This window comes from Tinamus guttatus, unplaced genomic scaffold (genome assembly GCF_059628265.1).
Source record: "Tinamus guttatus ecotype Peru unplaced genomic scaffold, ASM5962826v1 Tinamus_guttatus_pri_ptg000533l, whole genome shotgun sequence".
In the NCBI taxonomy this organism is placed as follows: Eukaryota; Metazoa; Chordata; class Aves; order Tinamiformes; family Tinamidae; genus Tinamus; species Tinamus guttatus.
In genome coordinates this window covers 361,492-384,041 of record NW_028289067.1, presented here as the reverse complement: position 1 = coordinate 384,041, position 22,550 = coordinate 361,492, and the positions used below count along the sequence as shown (strand labels likewise).

The window sequence follows — 22,550 nt, the reverse complement described above, 5'->3', positions numbered from 1 at the left end:
AGATTCCTTCTAGGAAAACTGGAGGTTTAATTGGATTTAGCAGGAAGCAGTCCCAACGTGCTAATTTTCCTTGGGAATCAGTGTGAAGATAGCTCTTAAACAGGATGTTCTCCAATTGTGGCTGCCAAAACACATTCCTCATTCAACTTTGGTGTGCAGGAGAGGCCTTGGAAGATTTAAGCAGGGTGTGGCTGCCAGATTGCAGACCCCAATCCCATTTCTTCTTCTTTCAGAGGAAGATAAGGGGGATCAGGGGACCTTCTGCAGTGGGCAGCAGAATTGGCATCAAGAACCCCATGGCCAGAGTTCATCTCTCAGAACATGGGGCCTTGGAAGTGTGTGCAACCTGAAAGACATCTAGAATGCGTGCTAGCAAATATAATAAATAGAGGTTTGGGGTAATACTTCTTTTCAAGCCAGCGAACAAAGAGACGAGTAAGAAACTGAGCAGCTGGTACTGCCCATGACAGGACCTGCCGCACACGTAGAGGACTAAATCTGCTCGTTGCATTTCTGTAGAGGTTTTGCTCTGTGTTTTTGGCCATCTGGCTCCTTGGGCTGAACCTGGGGTGCTTCCCTGCCATGAGCTTGCACCACTAGAGAGCAATTGAAGATTGGTATATAATAGTAAGCATTTTACTGCTGAACTGATCTTTCAAGCAGAAAAATTTCCACCTTCTTTTAAGGTCAAAGGAAGTGGGCCTGAGGAAAATGAGCATCCATTAGGGAGCTCCTCTTGGTGGTCTGTACTCAAGATGCTCCTCTGAGGCTCACCAAGCAGTGCAGAGGATGCATTAATATTGCAATAAGCTTAGAAGTTGTCTACTAGGACGAAGCAGTGGGAGGATCGAAGGGTGTTCCCATGCCACAAATATCGTAAACACCCAAAGTAATAAAGTCCAGATGAAAAAAAAATGCCTGGTGAGGTCAATGAGCAGGAATGAATCAGAAGACCCAAGCCAAAGCCATTGCATTTATAGCAATATAATGCTGGTCCAGGGCCAATGTTCATGCTGCCTAGTCACCACCCAAAGGAGCTTGCCCAATCTTATTTTTCTCGAACAAGGATATGCTGAGCTGCATATGTGTGACTGCTGCTGCTGATAACCCAGAAAGATCCTTTCACTTCCCAGCAAGCTGGCAAACGGGGCCGTATCTGTCACTTGCAATTTTCATCAATCCTCCCGCATCGGTCGCACGTTTGGCCTCTGCCACCAGGCTGCTGGAGCTGCTACAGACATATGGAAAGCTGCTAAGGGAAACCCCTTCATGTTCCTCTTTTGCCCTGACCTGCGTTTTTCTTCTACCAGTTTTCATATTCCTCCCATCCCACCCCTCTCCCTCTTCTTCACTTGTCTTTGAGTCTTATTCTCTGTTCCTTCTCTCCTGTTTCTTCTTTGAGTCTTATTCTCTGTTCCTTCTCCCTGTTTCTCCCTTATCTCTCTCTTCCATGTCTCTCCCTGAGTTTTGCATGTCCTCTGCATTCCCCCTCTGCCCCTGAGCCAGCTGCCTGCTGTTCCTGGCATACAGCAGAACATCCTTAGAAGGACCAACACGATGCAGAGGAGCTTCCCTCTAAGCAGCCCCGCAGGGTGAGAGACCCCAGATGTGCAGCAGGAGAAGGGATGCGGTGCCGCACGTGGAGGACGGCTCCCTGCGGACGCATGGACTCACCTCCCGTGACTTTGTCGATGTCAACGTAGAAGCGCAGCATGGCAGAGCCCAGCATGAAGGCCACCCCGGGCCCGATGACAGTCAGGGAGAACAAGATCCCTGCAGAGGGAAGAGAGTGGAAACGGGCTCAGCTGTAAGGGGACCAAAAGGGACAAGAGGTGCATCAACACAGGGCCAGAATGGGCTGGACCAGGATCCTCTCGCACCACGTCCTGCCACCACCTTCAACTTGTTCCCTTACACTTTGCTCCTCTAAAATGGCCATTTTCCCCCCATACTTTTGTTTCTGCTCTTTCGTTTCTTCCCTCTCAAGTACTGACAACCCCAACAGAGCTTTCCCGGCTCTCTCCATAGGAAACCTTTTACAGGAATCAGATCTTCCCTTGGACACATGCAAAGGCTGCAATACCCCTGGCACTACGATATGCCCTTTGGTATAAGAAAACCAGCAAATGCAAAGTTACTTGAGGAACTGCTGGTGTAATCCAGGCTGACATTTGTACCACATTTTGTGATTTAATCACTGCTTTAGATAACGCAGTTTACTGCCACTCAGTTACCTTTTAACAGCAATCACCCCTATGTGAATTACCAATAAAAAGATTAAAACCATATAAGATTAAACTCCTGTCCTACAGGTGACTTTTCTAAATCCCATCCCACCACATTGTGACATCCCTCATGCCCCAGCTGTTCTCCAGCACCTACTTCACTGAAGGATCCTTGCCTGCCTCCCAGGCCATTGAGTGTGGTGCTTAAGCTCCCTAAATATTATTTCTCATAGATAAAGAAAGTCTTTCTTTCCTTTTTTTTTTTCTGGCTTAAGTCCATAGCTGCTTTCTGAGATGCAATTATTCTGTTTCTCTTTGTTGAAGCTTTATTTTATTTATTTATTTATTTATTTATTTATTTTTTATAGGAGGAGATGGTTATCATGTTCCTTTCCAGCTTTTCACTGCCAGGCTGAAAAGCACAATATTTCCACCCTCTTTCCTGAATTATGTTTTCCAAGTCTCCTTGCTTCTTTCTGGTCTGCATCCAATCTGTCCAAACTTGAAGCGAACACACTATTTTTGCAAAAGGAAGGTTATGGCAAGCACATGCGGACTAGTACGATGCCTGCTGTTTTTGTAGACAGCTAATTCTGGAATCCCCTCCTTTTCTGTAACAGGGCTTGTTGCCCATCTTACCTAAATAGAGGGGGGAGTTCCTTTCGCTGGCGAAGTCGTCGATGTAGGAGATGCCGAAGGGCTGGATGGGGACACCGCCGATGCCCCTCAGCACCTGGGCCACGAACATGATGAGAAGGAGCTCGTGGTTCTCCTTGGCATTGCGGGGGGTGCAGCTCTCATCGCTGAGGTTCCCGCTGGTCCCCCAGCCATCCAGCTGGCAGAGGTCTGTGCTGTTGCTGAAAACACCTGCAGGGACGAGGGGAGAGGGTCCAGATGGGGGGCAAAGCTTGGCAACGGGCTGCCCAACATCTGTGCTTCCTAAAGGTAATAGCAAGCCCTGAGATCTGCATGCAACAGATGTGAGCCCAGGATCACTTCCAGGAGCTTTAGGTGGATCTTGCAATGAATTAAGCGAGCAAAAATTGCAGTTTCGTCAACAGTGACTCAGCAAGCAAGAACCTATTTTACTCAAAAATGGATTATGCAGGTGCCTAAGTGAGAGTGTTGGTCAGGTAGTGTGCATTTCACCCCTAAAATACCAGGGATCCGGTTATTATAACCAGATTTCCATGGCTGTGTCCTAAGTCATGCAAGTCCAAGTGCTGGACACACGGCCCTGGCACCAGCTGCTCTGAAATGCATGGCAAATTGGTTTAAAATGTCATTATCACCTGATCCTGGTTTGCATCTGTGAATTATCCACCTATTAAACCTTTCTTGGTGTTTGCAGCTGAGCAAATCCACTGTGCTATTTCTGTTGAGAACAGCCTTTTACAGGAGACTTCTAATGGGTTTGCTGGAGATCCAGAGCTGGATTTTGGGGAGGAAACAAAAGAAAAAATTCCTCTCTTATTTCTTTCCTTCTTTCATCTTTGGCTTCTCTCAGAAAGGGATCCTGTACCCACGGCTCCTCCTTGGCCTGGTTTTCCATGAGTGATATATACTTGCATGAGTGGCCCAAGAGGCTGATTTTCCTGTGGGGTTTTAAACCTCAAGGTGTTCCCTCAGAAACTACTTAGTGAAATTAAGAAACACAGGCAAAATACCCCATAAGCAGGAGGACTTAGCGGTGAAACCTCTGCTCTCCCACTGTAGACAACTGCATTTCACATCCCTCTGCTGTCTCCCTGGGTCAGCCCTCCTGCATCCTTTTGGTTATCTTCCTGCAAAGGGCTCCGAGGACAGGGTTGACCAGGCCTCCCCTTATATAAAGTTATGAAACCAAAACCAAGACAGCAGTTCATGTGAGTGCAGACCGGCCGGCTCTTCTCATGGAAAATCGGATCCCTGATGGCTGGGGAGGGACCTTCATATTATCTGTGATTTATCTGCTGTGTAAATATGTAGAAGATGAGGGCAATCAGGAGCACATCCTCCACTTTAACAGCCTTAATGCCCTTTTCTCTGGCTCCAGCCCATGAGCTGTCATCTATTCTTGCTTCTGCAGAGCCAGCTGTTGCTTCTCAGAGCTGAGGCAATTTCACTGGCAGAAAGTTAAAATTCAATAGTCAATTCCTCGAGGTCAAGCCTCAGCTTGCAGACCCATAAGAAAAGGTTATTGTTTCCTGTATGTTTCCTAAAACAAGTAAAATACGCACATAGAGTACCTACTGGCAATGGACTGGTCATATTTGTAGCGTCCTGTGATGAAATGAGGGAGAGACATCAGAAATCCAGCCAAGGCGACAAGAATTGCTCCACAACCGATGAAGCGAGGCCTGTGCACTCGGCTGCCAAAGTAGCTTATGAGGACGATCAGCAGCGTGTTTCCAACCTGTGGCAACGACCAAGAAGCCTCATAAATGCTGGGCAAGAATGACAGGAGCATTTTTTTTTTGCCTGGTAGACTAATAAAAAGGAGATGTCACCTCATTGAAGGAGGTAAGCAACCCTGTTGTCTGGCTGGACAGGCCATATCGCCTCTCGATGGTGGAGATGGTGCTCTTCATGTAGCCGGAGATCAGGAGCTGGGAGAGCTGTAGGAGCCCATGGCAAAAAACGAAGAACTGCCAACACACAAAAAAAGAGAAAGTATGGCACCATGATTGCAAGCTGCAACCTCACAACGAGCTATTTTTCCATTTAAAACAAGTGCATTTCATATACAAAGGTTGGGTCTTCGAACATGAATAGCCACCTCTGGAATACCGCCCTGTTCCTGTTGTTGATTGTGTTTTGAAATCAGGTCAGGGCCGGTAAACATTTCTCTGCCAAAAATGTTACCAGGGTTATTGCTTGTCAAGGCGAGTAGTTTCTTCAGGAGGAAATAGCTTTGGACAAAGGACTCATTTCACTTGGTCTGGTAGGAGTTTGTGTTGGCCATGACTCCGAGATCCATCAGTGGAGAGGGATGGTTGCACAACCTCCTGCTCCAGCCCAGCCCAAGCCAAACAGCTATCCCCAGTGCTGGCAGGAGCTCCTGCAGGATGGGGATGAGCCCCACCACCAAACTCGACAATAAACAGTATTGTTAGAGAAGAGCAGAGAAGATTAATCAGCTGTTCTGCTTTATTATTATTTTTTCCCCTGGTTCAGAGCTCTGGATGAAAAAGACATTTCTTTTGGAGAAAGTGATGCTTCTTCGCCACTCCCTGAATGAAACTTTGCCAAAGACCTTTAGCTCCCAGAGAAATCCTCTGACTTCTCCTCCTCCGGAGTTTGGGACTTACTAGAACGGGGCTATCTGGACGAACGCCTGCTTGAGATGCCCAGCAGACTGTCCCAGGTCAGCTCCGGGATGGACGGAGAGCTCTTGCCCTTCATCTAGAGCTCTGAAAATTGCTCGGTGAATGAGGAGTGATGACAAGCAAGATCCTTCCCTGCTGCCATGTGTTTCTGCTCGGGCATCCTTCCCCTGTCCCCAAAGGAGCTAAAATGAGCTAAGCATCCCTAAGCATCACATCTAAGGAAAGAGGCCTCTCCATCTCCTTGCAAGAGGCCGTGAATACCCCTGGGCTCCAGCAGAGATGCTGCCCTCAGCCTTGGGCACTGCAGAAGCCACAGGGAGCTGCTTCTAGCAGATGTTTTCCATCCTTGACAGAGCAGGGCATTGCTGGGGCTCTCTGCACTGCACAGCCAGCTCCTGCTGGGCAGGAACCTCACGCCAAGGAGCCACTCACTGTTTTTTCGCTATGTCTCATTCTGTTCCTGAATCGAAGCGGTGCCTCTGCCAAGCTGGACTGCTCTGTAAGCAGCGGAAATATTTACAGTGCAAAAAGGGGACAAGGAAAAAGGTATGTCTGAGCCTAGCTGGCTCCTGAGAACTGGAATACCAGCATATGGCACCGCTGCCTTCAGAGGTTTGTGTCCTCATGAAGCAAAGCAGGAATGCAAACCAGGGCCATCCAGCTTCATGCCACTATTTGCAGCTTGTTTGGACTAAAAATGCTTTGGCAACATCTGCTAGGAGCGACTCCAATGCTCTTGGAGTTTGACAAGAGCTTGGTGTTTTCTTTTTCTTTTTTTCCCCCCAGAGCTCTTCCTACTGATTACTTCCAGTCCTCGAGCCTGCAAATCACCGTAACGGCAGTTCCAACACAATCACGGTCAATTTTTGCTAATGTTATGGTTTCTTAGTGGCAGAGATAAATGTGTATTGGTAGCAACATGTCAAGGTGACCTTCTAGGTGATGGGACAACAGCAATTTTCAAGTTGAAATCACCAGTTTAAAAACACAGTTTAGGGTTTCTCTCAGCTTCTAGTTCCAGTTATGCAGAGCAGAAATATAAACTGGAAGAAGGGTCCACAGCCCATGTGCCCCTTGGTCTGCTCAGTTTGGGGGCAGTTGTCAATGCCATGACTTATGCATTGGGACCATCTAGGCTTCGAGCTCACGAAGTACCTGAATTGAAATCTGCAGAGTGTTTTCATAGGCTTCTTTTCTCCTTTTCCAGGGTGGGAAGCAGCCAGCTCTTCCCCATTTGCTCATGTACTTTGCTGGTCCATGGAAGACTGAGGGCCTGGGAGAGGCAGGTAGCCATGGGGTGGCTAAAGAAAGCCCAGACAGAGTCCTCAGGCATGCAGCTTGTCCCACTGGGCTCATCTACAGAGCTACGAAGGCACCAGCCCCAGTGAGACACAACAGGATAGGCTCAACAGAAGGAAAACCCCACCGATGACCCAGCAGAACTTCCTAAGATTGAGCTATCAACAGCAGAAGGTCTCCTTTGGCTTTGAATTAAGTGTTTTGATATCTTTTCCTGTCCAGTAGCCAAAACCTAGCATTTCTGCACTGTTTTTGTGTGCTGAAAAAGAGATTTACAAAAACCTGGATTCACAAAGAGTAACTGTGCCAGCCCCTGCACAAACACTTTTAGACACAAGTCAGAAACAAGCAGGAGAGCAGCTAGAAAGTCAAAGCCAGGATGACAATGACAGAGAGGGAAGAAACGAGTAGGAATGCAAAGAATATCACCTGCATTTTCTCCAGCTTTTGCAGCAATTGTGAGCTAACTAGTTCTAGGAAGGGTAACAGAAAGCCTTAGTGTTTTGCAGGATCTGCCACCCATTTAGCACTCCCCTTTTCTCGCAATTGCCGTAGAGATGACAATTTGCTTTTCTCAGTCCTTGCAACGAAAGCACCACAGTGTGAAGTCCCCCTCTTGCTCCTCACAGAGTCATTGCAAGCCTCCAGCTGGTCATTTTTATTTAATTGACTCTGATCCATCCATGACTGGGCTTGGTGGGATCTGCCAGGTTGAGTCAGGTGGACTACGCAAGCAGCAGAAATACGATTTCTCTAGGTTCATTATTTCAGGAGATCAGGAAGATTCATCATTTTGATTTCTCTGCAATTTCAGAGAGAAAATGGTCCTGGCATTTAAAGCCATCCTTGGAACAGGCTCCTCTTATAACTAGCATCTCTACCAGCCACAGCAGTTATTAAGAACACAAGATGATGATTTGAAGGTGACTTAGGTTGACAGAAAACAGCCTTTCTTTTTCCTCACACCCCAGGCCCAGAGGTCAGGACACAGTCCCATAAAACAGAAGCAGTCCAAGAGCTCAGGGATCCCAGAAACACCCCCAATCCCAGATGTTTGGCACCTCTTTCCCATCACAGACTGAGCCGGATTCACGTCCTCTGCCCTCTAATCTGCTGGCATTAAAACAACCAAACAGCATTTGTGCAGGCCGAGGAGGAAGGAAGGGAGTGGTTTGCAATGATATTTTTATTATAAACTGCTCCGAAGCATCACAATAAGCAGAGCTTCTAGTAATGCATTTACAACTAGCAAATAGCAGCCAGCAGTGGGGAGAACGTGCCTTCTCCAACCAGGAGCAAAACTCTGGATGGTGCCTCTTTGCCACCAGGCTTTTCAGAATGAGAGCACTGCTTCTCGGCATATTTTTCTTAATTTATTTTTATTTTCTGTTCTTTTTTTTCTGAAGGATCCCGCACCACTTTGTCAAGCCTCCTCTATTGCCGCTCCCCCTCTATAGAGGGACGCAGTTAAGAGGAAGGAGAAACTTAGACAACTCTAAGCAGACAGCAAATTGCCAAACTGGACATATATCTGGAGATCAATATCTTATCTTTTATTAGTCTGCAAAGCTTCTTAAAGAGCTTCCATTGTGTTTTCAGTGCTGTTTGGCAATTAATCCCTCATTTATGGGTTCCGAAAGATACACCCTGACTCCTACCCAAGGTGTCCCAGGGAAGTCCCTGTCATGCTCCTGCCGTGTGTTTGGGAGACATTGGCTGCCATGCTAAGAGCTGGTTTTGTGCCTCGGCATGTGACACCATCCCATGCACTGGGCTGTTCTTGTAGACAAGAGGGAATGGGCCTCGGAGAAATCGGTAAGTTTTGGTTTAACCGAAAACAACTGCGTGTAACTGAGCCCAAGGCTCCACTGGTGCTGTGCAGATCTTCTTGCAATAAACACATGGGGTAGAAACACATCTGCCTTCTTCTTCAGTGAAGATCGGTTGTCACAGAGAGTGAATGCCCTCAACCTGTCAACAAATGAGCCTGGAGGCCACCCTCTGTGGGTGAAGGTTCCTATGCACCTGGATGTATCCTCAAAGCTTATGATGCCAACACGCAGCTGTGTGGCCGTGGGACAAACACCATGTGGCCATGGGACCACACCATGGGACCACACCAAGCCACTCACCTTCCCCTGCATCCTGACTGACCTAGTGTGGTGACCTGGTGATGATAGCTGGAAGAAGCGCTCCTCCAGACACCACAGGGTGACACAGCTCAGCAGCGATCGTGCCATCGCAATGCTACCTATTCCTCCCACCTGGGGAGGAATAACCCCAGACACCAGCACAGGCTGGGGACTGACCTTCTGGAGAGCAGCTCTGCAGAGAAGGACCTGGGCGTCATGGTGGACGACAAGTTGACCATGAGGCAGCAGTTGCCCTCGTGGCCAAGAAGGCCAGTGGGATCCTGGGGTGCGTTAAGAAGAGCGTCTCCGGCAGGTCGAGGTGATCCTGCCCCTCTGCTCAGCCCTGGTGAGGCCGGATCTGGAGTATTGTGTCCAGTTCTGGGCTCCACATTACAAGAGGGATGTGGAGCTGCTGGAGAGAGTCCAGCGCAGGGCCACAAGGATGATCAGGGGCCTGGAACATCTGCCCTATGAGGAGAGGCTGAGGGAGCTGGGCCTGTTCAGCCTGGAGAAGAGAAGGCTGAGAGGGGACCTGAGCAGTGTCTAGAAGTACCTCAAGGGAGCAGTGAGGAGGATGGGGCGGCCTCTTTTCACTGGTGGCCACTGACAGAACTAGAGGAAACAGCCACAAACTGAAACACCAAAAGTTCCACAGGAACTTAAGGAAAAATTTCTTGACAGTGAGGGTGCCAGAGCCCTGGAACAGGCTGCCCAGAGAGGTTGTGGAGTCTCCTTCTCTGGAGATCTTCAAACCCGCTTGGACGCAGTCCTGTGCCACGTGCTCTAGGTGACTCTGCATGTGCAGGGGGTTGGACTAGATGATCCCTAGAGATCCCTTCCAACCTTAAGCATTCTATGATACTAAAATGTTTCAGTGGCCTTTCAAATCTAGTCAATGCCCCAGCTTTCTTGGGCAAGAACTCTTCATACTGATTAGAGTGGAAGATGCCACAGAATATGTTTTTATAGTCAAGCAAACCATGTCACTCTCAACCTGCTTCATTCCCATCTGCAGTTGTACTGTGACTATAACAGTCTTTCAAAACCAGTTTCTCCCTTCTTCAGGAAAGCTGTGCTTACCTAGCTCATGGATCCAGCACCATGTGCAAATGCTGCTGAAACTCAAGGCAAGATGCTGGACTTCAATAGAAGCCACATCAGATCTTATTTTATCCATTCTGACATACAGCAAGATTTGATGTCAAATCTCGTTATAAGCCTAGGGCACATCAGACTGCAGACCAATCCCCACAAGGACTTCATGTCCCTGAGTCACATTTTGACATGTAGCAATTACTTTTCATGCCTCTCTATACAAATATCCACATTGCAGTGCTGTGATTTTCAGTCCTCCAGCCACTTCAAACACACAAGCTACACTGGGTGATTGTTTTTATGTATCTGCAAGAGCTATTCAAATCTTGCTCTATTAAAATCCTGCTCTTGAAGTTATATTTTCTGAGGACATCATTTGGTTATCTGGAAACTGGACAGGGTGACCTAACTTCTTGAAAGCAAAAAAAGGCAATCTGGGGAAAACATCCTGTGCTGAGTTTAATTGTGTGTTTGGTGATGTGTCAGGTCAGCTCTGCCTGGACACAAGCTTCAGAGGCGGAAAAAAGGGCTATAGAAGATAGCTAAATGTGAAGGGTAAAAAAAAGAGAATGGGATTTGCTCACCCTGGCCATGTGCTATAGTCAGGGAAATACCCAGCAGTGGCTTTGTCAAGGTTGGTCCCAGTCTGCTGCAATGGCAATACCCTCTTGCAGCACTGGACTAACCTTGAAGGATTCCCCCAAATCTCCTCTGCAGACCTTGCCAAGCAGAAGAAAAGCAGCAAGATGTCCAGGAAGAGAAGATCTGGCCTCAATAACCCATTTCCACCCAAATCCCACACTTCCTGCCCTCTAGGATATCCTCCAGAAAGCAATGGACTCTAGCATCCATAGCCAGTCTCAGATCTGCCCTTCTCAGGTTTGGTCTACAACATTGGCACTCCAATATTGAGACTCTGTGATGAGTCCTACCGTACTAATGCAGCACCAAGGACAAATTGATGATGACGTTGGTATTGTTCATAAAGTGCAATTATTCAACCAAACAGATATGAACCAGCAGCTGAAGTACAGCGGGAGTCACCCCCAGAAGTGGAGGAGCCCCCATGGGTCTGTCAAGATTTCCTCATACCTTCAGGATGTGAGGACCTGGGAAGCTGCATCGAGTCCAGTAGGATGTTGCATTTCCATAAAACGTTGAAGCAACAAGATTTAAATGAGCTGTCCCAGCTTACATTAACATTCAATTAGGAGATAAAAGAGAATATGGGAACCTGTACTCCAATTTACCAAGTCTTCCAACTAAATGAAAACATCTTTTTGTGCACACACTCGTAATGCCACGCTAAGAGAAGCCCATATTAAATCACACGCTTTTGCAGCATGCTTCCTGGGCAGCCTTATGCAGTAAATCATTGATGTTTCTCTCTACAAAAAGCCTTTGAGCCGTGGTAGTTCCACGATGCTGAGGATTTTACAGTGAGACATCAAACTTACTGCATGTGTGCAAAGAAAATCCACAAACCTTTGGTCACATAATGTCAGGGAAAGTATTTTCCATCTTGCTCTCCATTTATTCACCTGGCAGACAGATTTTCTGCTGTTCCCACATTACATCATCTGGAGCCCGGGCTCTCACAGATCTCTGCTGTTTCAAGCACCTTCTTCACAGCAGGATATCCCCATAGCTAGAGACCGTTCCTGTCAAATCCATTTGTTTCAACAAGAGCACCTTGAAAGCTCATATTCACAAACCACATGATATGCTCCATCAAACACAGGAATTATCATCCAACAAGAGCAACTGCGAGTACAGTCTAGTTTTCTGTCTCCTTGAAATGCGTGAGAAAAGAGCACAGAACTTCAAAATGTCCCATTCGTAGATGGAAATAGGAATTTGATTCTGTTGCAAGATGAGCATTACCTTGCTCCTAAATCACCGTGGTCAATGTGATTATTGCTACTACTGTCACACAGTAGGATTTAAGCCAACTCGATACCATTTATTGCCTTCTGTAGATGCCTAAACAGGCAACCATGGCCCACAGCTTTGGAGGCTGCTGTGTGTCCAGCACCACCCCAAGCGAGCACCCACCATCCTTGGTCTCTGTTCCCTTTGCTGCATGTGTGCATTTATCTGAGCCGTGCCAGCAAAGTGGTGGATGGAGCATGCAGGAGAGAAGCTAAAAAAAAAAAAAGCAATTTCTGCAGAGTTAAGTGTTATATATATATTGCATATATTATATATGCGAACATATATATTGCATATATTATATTTGCAAACATATTTGCTTCTCTTGAAGAGCAGGCTTGGGTGCTGTGAGCTTCTCTCATGGAAGTTGAGTACTGCAGAACCTGGAAGTTAAACTTGTGTTGCAACATGATTTATTTTGGGCTGAAATAGCCGCTTCGTTTGCTAGACAGAAATCAAGTCAATGTTTTCTGCAGAGAGTTAACTCCTCCTAAGATAGCAATCCAAAGGGGGAGTTATAGAAAACATGAGGTATTTACCTTGATACTGAGAAATGGGTTCTTGCAGAAGGTGGTCCGGGATTGATCCCGGAAGCTGCTCTTGGTGGCAGTGGTTGTCATTCCGTCAGGTCTGCTTGATCCGCCTGCCAAAATAAATCATTCAGCACAATGCCAGCTGCTCCACATGAATTCGCTTTGCTCAGCACAGCAAAATCCAGTCATGCTTTGCAAACACCCCCGCAACAGGCGTACAGTCACCATAACGAACTGCTAATTATTCATGTTTTCCTTTTCTCTTAGCAATTCCCTGCTGCAAAGCAACATGCAAAACACTAATGACCTAATCACCAGGGCATGGCTGAAGGCCAGGTTAAGAGTTATGGGAGGAAAGTTAAGAATTATCAACCACTTCACTTGGCAATTATTTTACTCCACAAACAGCTTGAGTAATGAGTGCAGGGACATTTACAGGTGACAAAAAAGTAGGAGTAGTGGCTGATACCCCACAGGGGGACCTGCACAGGCTGGAGAGGTGGGAACAGAGGAATCGCATGAAGTTCAACAGAGAGAAGAGCCAGGTCCTGCACCTAGGGAGGAACAACCCCATGCACCAGCATGGGTTGGGGATGACCTGCTGGAGAGCAGCTCTGGAGAAGGACCTGGGCATCCTGAGGACAAGTGACCATGAGCCTCCAATGTGCCCTGGTGGCCACTAAGGCCAGTGGTGTCCTGGGCTGAAGGGATGTGATCCTGCCCCTCTGCTCTGCCCTGAGGAGGCCACGTCTGCAGCGCTGGGGCCAGTGCTGGGCTGCCCAGGACCAGAGGGACGTGGAGCTGCTCTAAAGAGTCCAATGAAGGGCCATGGAGATGAAGAAGAGACCGGAGAAGCCTTCCAGGGAGGCTGAGGAATGTGGGACTGTCTCTCCAGGTGACCCTGCTTTGAGCACAGGGTTGGACCAGGCGATCTGCAGAGATTCCTGCCAGTCCCTGTAATTCCGTGATTCTCTGACAATCATCTCAATCCCTGTGGGAGGAAGGAGGCCAATTTCTACTGTCCCAAGAGATGGGACTCTCTGATTACTCCGATTGCCTCCTTCATATCTTTGAACCACAGATACTTTCGGTTTATTTTTTGCCTGGTAACAGCTCCATACCTGGAACAACCATCCCAGACCCTGATCCTTTCCCAAATCCTGCCACAAGGAGCATCCTATGGGCTTTATACAGTGCCTGGAGTGGAGGCTGGTCACCACCATGCTGGTGGAAATCTCCTTGGGCTTTGCACTCCCTTCATGGCAGGAAGCTCCAGAGACTCCATAGGAGATTCCCAGGTTTACAAGACATAGCTGAAACCAGGATTCTGCCTCCTTTTGCATTATATCACCCCAGTGTCTTAGCTTTCTAGATATGTTTTGCACTGTGCATTACACAGCGACACTGATTTTGAAGGTCAGTGCTAAAAAAGGACAGAAAAACACACAACATCCAAGAGATGGAAAAAAAGGGTTAAAAGGAAAACCCAGCTTAGCTCTGAAATTCTGCCAGAGCAGTCCTTGGGCCAAGGGACCTGCCCGGACATGAAGATCCCAGCAAGGTTAGGCTCGTTTCACCAGTTGCGACTGAGTGCAGGTTTGCTGCCAAGCGTCCTCATGGGATTTAACTGATTTCAGCTTCCCCTCAAACTAGGCTGAAATCTGCATCAGGGCAACGGTGCACTTGAGGCATCTTCCCATGCATCGGCAGCTTTGGAGATGCTGACTTGCCCTGATGCCTTCCCGAGAGCTGCTGCAAGATGAGGATGGATCTGAAGTGTTGCTCCATCATCTCCCTCCTTCCCATCCCGTACTCCAAACTCCATCCTCCTTTAGCACCGGTGGCATCTATGAACTGAAGGATTTGCTGTGTTTTGAGTTCCCAGACCTCCTGCCCGGGACCTGGTACATTTTTTGGTGGTGCATTAAACCCGTCAGGCTTTAGCATGTTGTTCGGTGCTCTCTAATAGATGTTTCCACCTTGGTGAGGGCAGCATCTACAAGCTCTACAGCAAACGGGGTGAAAGGCTCTGTGCTATTGTTTACTTTGTGTAATTCTATTTCCCCCCACAACAGGCAGCTGTAACCTGGAACAAATTAACAATTTACTGGCTGATGTCTGTTCTAGCAATAAAGACTGTCTTAACCGTCTTATACAACCCTCAGCAGAGGAGAGGCAAATATGATCGTGGAAACCTGTGTGCTGCCGAGCTACAAGCTCCACCGCATCCTTTGTGAAAAGCAATCTCTGCCCTCAGCCCTGTTTTGAGAGATGAGATAGCGCAGCCGTGAAATAGAGGATGGGATCGATAAAGCAAACTCAGCCGTAAATTAAAGCAGCCATGAAAAGCTGCTCCGAACCCCTGGAGAGCTCAGCAGCCGAAGCACCCGCCTGTCTCCGGATGGACCGCGGTGTCCGATGCTGCTCGTCTCAGGAAGCAACGCTGTGATTAATTATTTAGAGTCGCTGGGTTTGCTGGCAGTGCTGGGGCCTCTCCAAGGCTCAGAGGTGACACTGAGGACATGAGCAGCAGTGCCGAGGTAGCGAGGGAGGAACCTGAAAGGAGCCCAGGTTTCCAGCATTTGTCACGTCCATTGAGCTGTTGAGCATCCGACTCAACCTCTTGCTTTCCTGCGTTACCTGTTTTAACGTATTTGCTCATTACCACGGAGGATGCAATAAATTAGACCTGCAAACACTGTGAATGCTGTGATCCACAAGGGTATTTTGCTCACCCTGCCCACCCCTTCCAGGACCAGGGTTCAGTTATGGGCATCTTCTACCCCTTCAATGGGTACACATGGATTAAGTCTAACCTTTTCTTCAACGGGTTTGCACCCTTGGCAGCTCTATTTTCATTAAAACGGTTAAAAAAAATGAAGTGTGGTTCCTCTTCCTCCTGAGGGTTTTTTGAGTCAAAGAAGAAGCTGGCAGCCAACAGACAAGGAGTTCTGCCTTCATCCCACCATGCTCTGACCTTGCTTTTGTCTAGGGCTCCTACTTGCACTTCGGTGCCCACCTGAACATGGGCAACCTCAACGCTGGGCATCCTTAATGTGGGGTATCCTCGACATGAGCAACCTCAACGTTGCTCATCAGACACGGAGCGGTGATGAGACACCAGAGAGGAAACGTTCGGGAGATATCTGAAATCCTGAAGGATTAAAAACAGGAGCAAACCACTGGATTTGGGTCCTATTTCCTCGTGATGTCTCGCAATGGCACTTTGGGCTCGGCCCAGCCACAGTATGTCCAAGCAAGGCCACATATTGTGGTGGCAGGGCCATTCCCAGCGTTGCAGGGGAGGAAAGGGTGCTGCCGGGGGACTTGTTTACTCTTCTGCACTGGAGGAGTCAGCTGTGGCTGTAGGAGAACTTTGCTGTGAACAATAACGCAAGAGCTGAGCGGCTGCCACTGCCCTCCCTAACTGCTTACACAGCCTCAAGCTCCCAGACCGCCCCGTGCCCAGCTCCTTCCTCCGATTTAAAGCTGCATTGCAAGGGCAAGAGCCACGAGTCTGGCTTCTTGCATGGCACCGAGATCATGCTGCAGGCAGAAGGGGTGCTAAGCCAAACAGCAAAACATTTTGCTTGGTTTGCAGGGTAAAGGGAGCAGCAGAGGCTTCTCGCAGCTGCAGATGAGTAAGTTCTTCCTTAGGAGAATGTTTTGCAAGGCTCTTTCACGGGCAACAATAACAAGTTTACAGGATTGCAGGCGAGGAAACAAGCCCAGCTCTGTTAGAAGAGGCTCTTGTGGTTGCTGTGCAAATGCAGCGAAGCTGCAGGCTCTACCAGCACTAGAATCCAATGTTCTTGCTCCAAGTGGAGACACTTTGGGATCCTCATGGTGAACAGCTGGCTCATGGGAGAGCATCAGTATTGCTTGCAGACACCAGCCCTGTGTGGCCATCCCACCTATTTCAATTAGCTAAATGAGAGCAATTAGGCTGTGTTTGCACAACACGCCGTGTTTATATAATCCGTTTAATGAGAGTCTCCCGTTGCTGTCTGCAAGCTTGGAGGCAGCTGGGAATCCTGCCTTGAGACCTACTAAAGGGTGGGCTGTGGTCACACATAGGGATGACTGTGGACCAATATGTTCCCGAAGGATTTTTCTGTGCTGCTTGTCATACCTGTGGGCAAATAGCTAGGAGACTGTCTGGGAACCTCTAGTGAGATGTTTCCACATTGATCCTGGTTGATTAGGAGCTGCAGCACTGAGATAGAGGATCCAAGAGAGGTGACACACTCCTGCCCTTGCTCCTGGCAAGACACTAACTGGGAGAACCCAGCAGCTTAAGCCCTGTTCCCCGAGCTGCTGGTCTGTTCCTGGCCAAAAAGATGAGCTTGTTTGATGGGGAGATGGGGAGGGACCTCTAAGAAACACCACAGCACAGCAGGGAATGCTCAGTGCTGGCAAAGGTGCTGTGTTTCTCCCCAGATCTTTCTTCCAATGGAGGTGCCTTCACAGATGGACTGTCCTCCAGTTTGCACTGATGGAAAGTGCTGTGGGTGACGCTGCTTGAGCAGAGGGTCAAACTAGATGGTGTCCACAGATCCCTGCTGATCTCAACCCTTCTAGTGCATACAACTCCACATCAGCTTCCACTCTCAGCAGCAGCATTGAGGAGTCCATTTAGGCACAGCCAAGTTTCACTGTGCCCATGGGCACGAGCAGCAGGACCCCGACTACAAGACACGAATGTAGTCGCCCAAGGGTTTTGCTTCCTAGTAGCGTGTCCTTCGGATGGCCGTTTGGAGAGCAGAGGTTTCAGATGCTGCTGATCCATCAGCTGACATTATTCCACCTACTACAGATATGTTTTTTTTTCCCCAGAGTCATGTTTCCTCCACTTTTTGGGCCATGGGGACCTGAGTTGCAGCATCCCCTCCTCCAGCTGGGAAAGCAAGACAGTGTGGACACAAGGAGACCCAGCAATGCCCTTGGTTGTGTCAGGAGGCCAGTCCTGCACAAACAGATGTGATCAGGCTATGATAACCTATTGCCATTAATTATAACCTTGCTTCCTTGATATCTCAGCCTATTCCATTGGTCCCACAGGCTAGAAGCAGGCAAGACCTGGAGAGGGACCAAAGAAGGGACTACACTCTAGGTAACAACACCCATTTGTCCAACACTCTAAGTCTCTTTATCACTGATGAAGATGCCCCACTTGCCCCTGAGCAGTCCTCAATTTGGCACTGAGTGTTTGAGGGCCAGCAGAAGTGCCCCAATCCCTCTGGTTGCTCCAAGACCTGAGCAATGATCCTGTCTCCAGCAGCAGGAGCCTGGGCTAGGTGACACGATAGTCTCTTCCTGATCCCGAGGACATAGATCTCCAGTAGCACATTTATTAATAGCAGCACAGGGCTTGTTAGCTGAGCAAGGAGAAGCATGCACCGGGCTCAGCAGAGCTTGAGTAAATAACGGAAGATGTAACACAGCAAATTAAATCTCGGCAGGGGAGACAAAATGACAACAAATATCCCATTATCTGTCTTCCTTCTGCCAAATATCCTGGTAATTTATATTCACCAGAGGTGAAACTGGAGTAGCGTCAAATGTACCTATGTATGAGGGTGCCTGTGTTAAATAGGAAGGTGATTTGGAAAAAATGAGGGGAAAAAAGTACTTTATAATACCACAGAAAGGGAACGATGTCGTGCGCACATCATTTCCTCCCTGGGAAAAGATTGAGAGATAAAATGGATGCGTGGATCTGCACCAAAGCTATTTCCATCTGAGGCCAGCAGACAAAAAGAAAGTGAAAATGAGCTCTGTCTAATGCAGTGATTAATGGGGAATGTGATGAGGATGACACATTGCAGAGATCCTGCAAGAAACAAAGGAAAGAGGAAAGCTGGGATGAAACTTGTGAAATGCAACCGTGGGCACCAGAGCTTCACCTCGGGGCTGCTCTGGGTGGTTTCCAGCACTCTCAGCCACCCCAAACCATGTGGGCATGGCCAAATCCTCCTTCCCCTTCCAGCAGGGACAGAGCTGGAGCTGCGTGTCCTGCGGAGCGAGGACAAGATCCAGCCCATGGAAACCTCCTGGCCAAGGGCTTTGTCCTGCAGCAGAGGTCCTGCAAGAAGGGAGACCCTCCCTGGGTCCTCCGTGCAGAGGCAACACATCCTTAGACCTCCCCAGCTCCTGCCCTTGTTTCCTTTGGGCATTCGCAGCCCCGGGAGCTACGGATTCACTGGTGCTGGCAGCAGGCAAATGCAATTTGGTCCAAGGGCATCGGGCTATGCAAAACTCTCCAGGATATGTTGAGTTTTGCTTGCTATCGGCAATGTTTTATGAATAAATGGTTAGTGCTCCCCTCTGGATAACCCTGCATTGCAGCTGCCAGTGCATAACTGGGAGGAAACCAGTTGGGTGTTGCAGCAAGGTGACATCTCGTGTCCTTGTTCGGGATCTTCTGCTCTAATAGCTAGGTGGGAAATATTCCCTGCTCCAAGCAGCCCAAAAGTCAAGGATGAAGAAAAGCACAAAATAAAGTACATAAACCTTTCCCCCAGGGGCGACGACCCTTTCCACTGGCTATGGCCCCAGCAAAGGAATGGGGCAGAGGGTGGGTCAGAGTGGGACAGAATGGAAGCTTGGAGGAAGGTAAATCCCTAAATCCCAAACTGGATTTTTTTACTCTGGGATTTTATGCGCTGTACACAATATCCTGAATGCTTTTCTTTCTCCCCCGTGTATTTCACTGCTGCTAAAACAGGAGTGAAAAATGAGACAAAGATTGGGGTTTTGCTGGGTACTGCTAAGGAGGGGCAGGACTCTGCAGTGCCGTTTGCAAGAAACTGGAGGAAATGCAGGAAAATGGGTAGGGGAAAGAGAAGAAAACAGAGTGCAAGAGGTCTCCAACATGCTGGGGCCACAGACCTCCTGGCAGAAATTGCCTGTTTAAAAAAGAAGCTGTTGTAAAGCAGGGGATGCTGCAAAAATGGCACGGATGGTATGGAAAGCCTTGCATCTCGCATGACCCTCTCCCTGCAACAACCCAGAGGTTGTTTCCATCTCTGAACTGTATAAAACCCCCAGGATTACACATCGGTGCATTGGCAGCATTGCACCTGGGCACAAACTCATTTATTTTCCATGTAGCTGCTTATCCAGCCTGTTGGAGGGTTTTTTGATCCCGCAAATGCGAGGCAGGGAAAATGCTCCTGTGGGAACCAACCGGGAGCAAACTGCAGCAGATGAAGTTCGAGACTTCCCCAGGGCTACAAAAACGCAGGGCTTGGAGGTTATAAACACCCACGGGAGGAAACTCTGTGGGTGGGAGCATTGCCCTGTGCCCGTGGGTCCCTGCAGGCTGCTCCCCGTCTCCCCACGGAGTTACCTCATCCTGGGCTTTCTTCCCAGCGTGGATCCTGCACATTTCCCTCTGTGCAACATCCTCATCCTGCTCCCAGGCGCAGGTTTCCTGTACTTCTTGTTGCATTGCAGTTGCTCCAAGCAGCAGCGATTGGAAAGCGGGGTGGCCGGCACATCCCAGAATTTCCCAGCACGACACCGGGACCCATCCGCTTGGCTGGAGCACCGTAAGGGCATTGCAAACCAGCAAGGAGGATATGGACAAGCGGCCGAAGCACAGAGGCACAAGGAGCCTCCTAAGCTAAGAGAAACCTCAATAACTGCAGCAGCAACAGGTTTTTCGGCCCCTGTTGCAAATTGCAAGCACAGTTTTTCCCCCCTGGAGCAACTGATCCAAGGCAAAATGCAGCAGGAGAGGGGAGAGATGAGTGGCACCAATTGCAGCAGCCCTGGGCTGCAATGGGGCAGGATGGCAAAGGCTTTTGCTCCGTCTTGAACCCTCTCCTGCATCTGGATGCTGCAGGTTTCTCTGAGCTGGGAGAAACTCAGCTCTTTGCAGTCAACTTGGGGTGATTTCACCTTGAATCGGTGCAAACCCAGAGCTGGCTGGTGTCCCTGCTCCGTCAGGTTAAGTTTGCAGATGTGCGAGTAAAAGTTCACCCCAGCAATGCTCCCCAAGGGCCAGACAGAAGCAGTGTGGGGCGAAAAGCAGTTTTACCAGCAGAGCAGTTGCAAATGCGTCAGGGAAATCAGCCCCGCAGCCTCCGGGTGAGCTACAGGGCTGCAGCATGGAAGAAAATCAACGTTGCTGCTTAATTGGAAAGAAAGAGGATGAAATAAATAACCAAGAGCGAGAGGAAGCAGCAAAAATTCATGTGCAGAAAGAACATTTGTCATTGCACCTTTTGCATTTTTTTTCTTTTTCCCCTCTAATTCTTGCATGACCAGAAATAAATCCAGCTCCCCAAATCAAGCCGATCCAAGGAGCCCGTGCAAAAGCAACAGCGATACAGTCGGGGGGACAGACAGACAGTCCCTACCGGGATACTCACAGTTCTAGGACTTGGTCCTGCTGCTCGGGTACGGAATAAAGTTTTGCAGCTGCCTGCGAGCGCTCTGGCCATTCGGGACTTTTACTTCCCGGCCCGGAGATGGGATGGGTGTGCGGAGGTGGGGCTTAGCTGACGACTTCAGAAGCCGGAGAGCATCTGCAGCAGCAAAGTTTGCAATGGTTTTCAACGGGATTTTCTAGTTTTCCCCCTGAGAAAAAGAGTTTCAAGGGTGCTGTTATGGTCGGTTCACACAGCGCTTTGCAAACTGCTTGCAAAGTCCGAGCATGAACTGGCCTCCGCTTTGCTCCGTTCCCCCCTCACTCCACATGAGGGTCCTGTCCCTCCGGGCCTTTTCCATCACGTTTGTTTCCTATTTCCAATTTATCCACTTTTGAAGCTGGTTTGGGAGTTTTGCCAGAGAGCGTTTGTTTATGTGACCCCACGTTGGCTGTTTATTTTTGAATTACTTTCCTGATTAGGAGAGAATAATTTCATTCCAATCATTAAAGAACTGCAGATAAGAGACGGAGGGATTAATGCATGGGCAGCACCAGTTAAGTCTGTCAAAGGAAAGCCAAGATTTCGCACCCTGGGTTCCTGTTGGTGCTGTGGTGGTTTCATTGCATCTGGGCTAGGAGGCGGCACCCAGAGCTTTCCTGACTCCCGGGGATATTCGGAGCAGCTGGATTTTGCATGTGGTGCAGAAGAGCAGAGAGGGAAGGGATTTAGCAGAGGGATGCAGAGCTTGCAAGAGCTCAGGTTTGCTGATGCTCTGGAGGGCTGGAGTCACCGTCTGCTCCCTTGGGATGAGGAGGGAGCTGCTGGGGATTATTAACCTGGAAGGGGGTTTCGGTTGGGTTATAGACCTCAGAGCACAGCAGACTTCTCAGAAATCAGTAGCTTTGCACTGACAGCAACCCGGAGAGGGGTTTCCCTTTTGGGGAACGAGGGAAAAGCAGCCTCACAATCCAGGATTTGGCAGGTTCAGGATTCTCTGGCCTGGGGGAAAAGAGCCCAGAGCGCTGGCCAAGGCATCTGGGAAGGGGCCCAGCCTTGGAGTCACCCGCCGGGTTCCATCCAACCCTCCTGCTCTTCCCCTGCTGTGTTTTAGGGAAGAGTTATTGGCTGCCCGTGCACGAGTTCCTCAAATAATAATTAACCCCATTTTGCTTTTAGCTCCAGCAGGGGAAAGGTGAATGGGCGCGCTCAGAAATCCTGCTAGTCCCGGTGACCCTGAGCCGTCCTCGCCGGCAGATAACGTGCTGCGGAGAGAATAAACTTTATCCACTCGCACGGGCTCTGCCGTGTCTCTGGAAGGACTTGCTGTGTGTCACACGATTTATTAATAATTTTGCAAGTGCATAAACTGCTTTCTTTCTGGAAAAGCTTTTCCAGGGAGGCTGTGGACACCCAGACCAGGACGGGAAAGCGGCGTGGGATGGATGGGCACCTGCAGGCTCCTACCTCCAGCCTTGGATATTGCATGCAAGAAGAGCACCATCTATTGACTCCTGGTCTCCAGTGCCATCGGCCTCCTTGCTCCAGCGAGGCCGTGCAAGCGCCGTCCCACCTTGCAAGGAAGATGCTATGGAAGATTGCATCCTAGGCATCCAAAGGGCAACTCCTGCAGGAAGACATCCTCGCCTTG

General features: G+C 48.9%; 1 protein-coding gene across 1 annotated transcript; it reads right to left on the bottom strand.

Annotated features, from left to right (window-relative positions):
- Positions 1 to 1,674: 1,674 nt before the first annotated feature.
- On the bottom strand, positions 1,675 to 12,626 carry LOC148592712 (solute carrier organic anion transporter family member 2B1-like; the record flags this gene model as incomplete). The annotated part of the gene is made up of 5 exons (XM_088534066.1): positions 12,531 to 12,626; positions 4,715 to 4,852; positions 4,458 to 4,620; positions 2,865 to 3,092; positions 1,675 to 1,773 (listed from the first exon to the last, which is right to left on the bottom strand). Coding segments are annotated over exons 1-5 (709 nt in total), but the record flags the coding sequence as incomplete, so codon positions are not given.
- Positions 12,627 to 22,550: the final 9,924 nt, after the last annotated feature.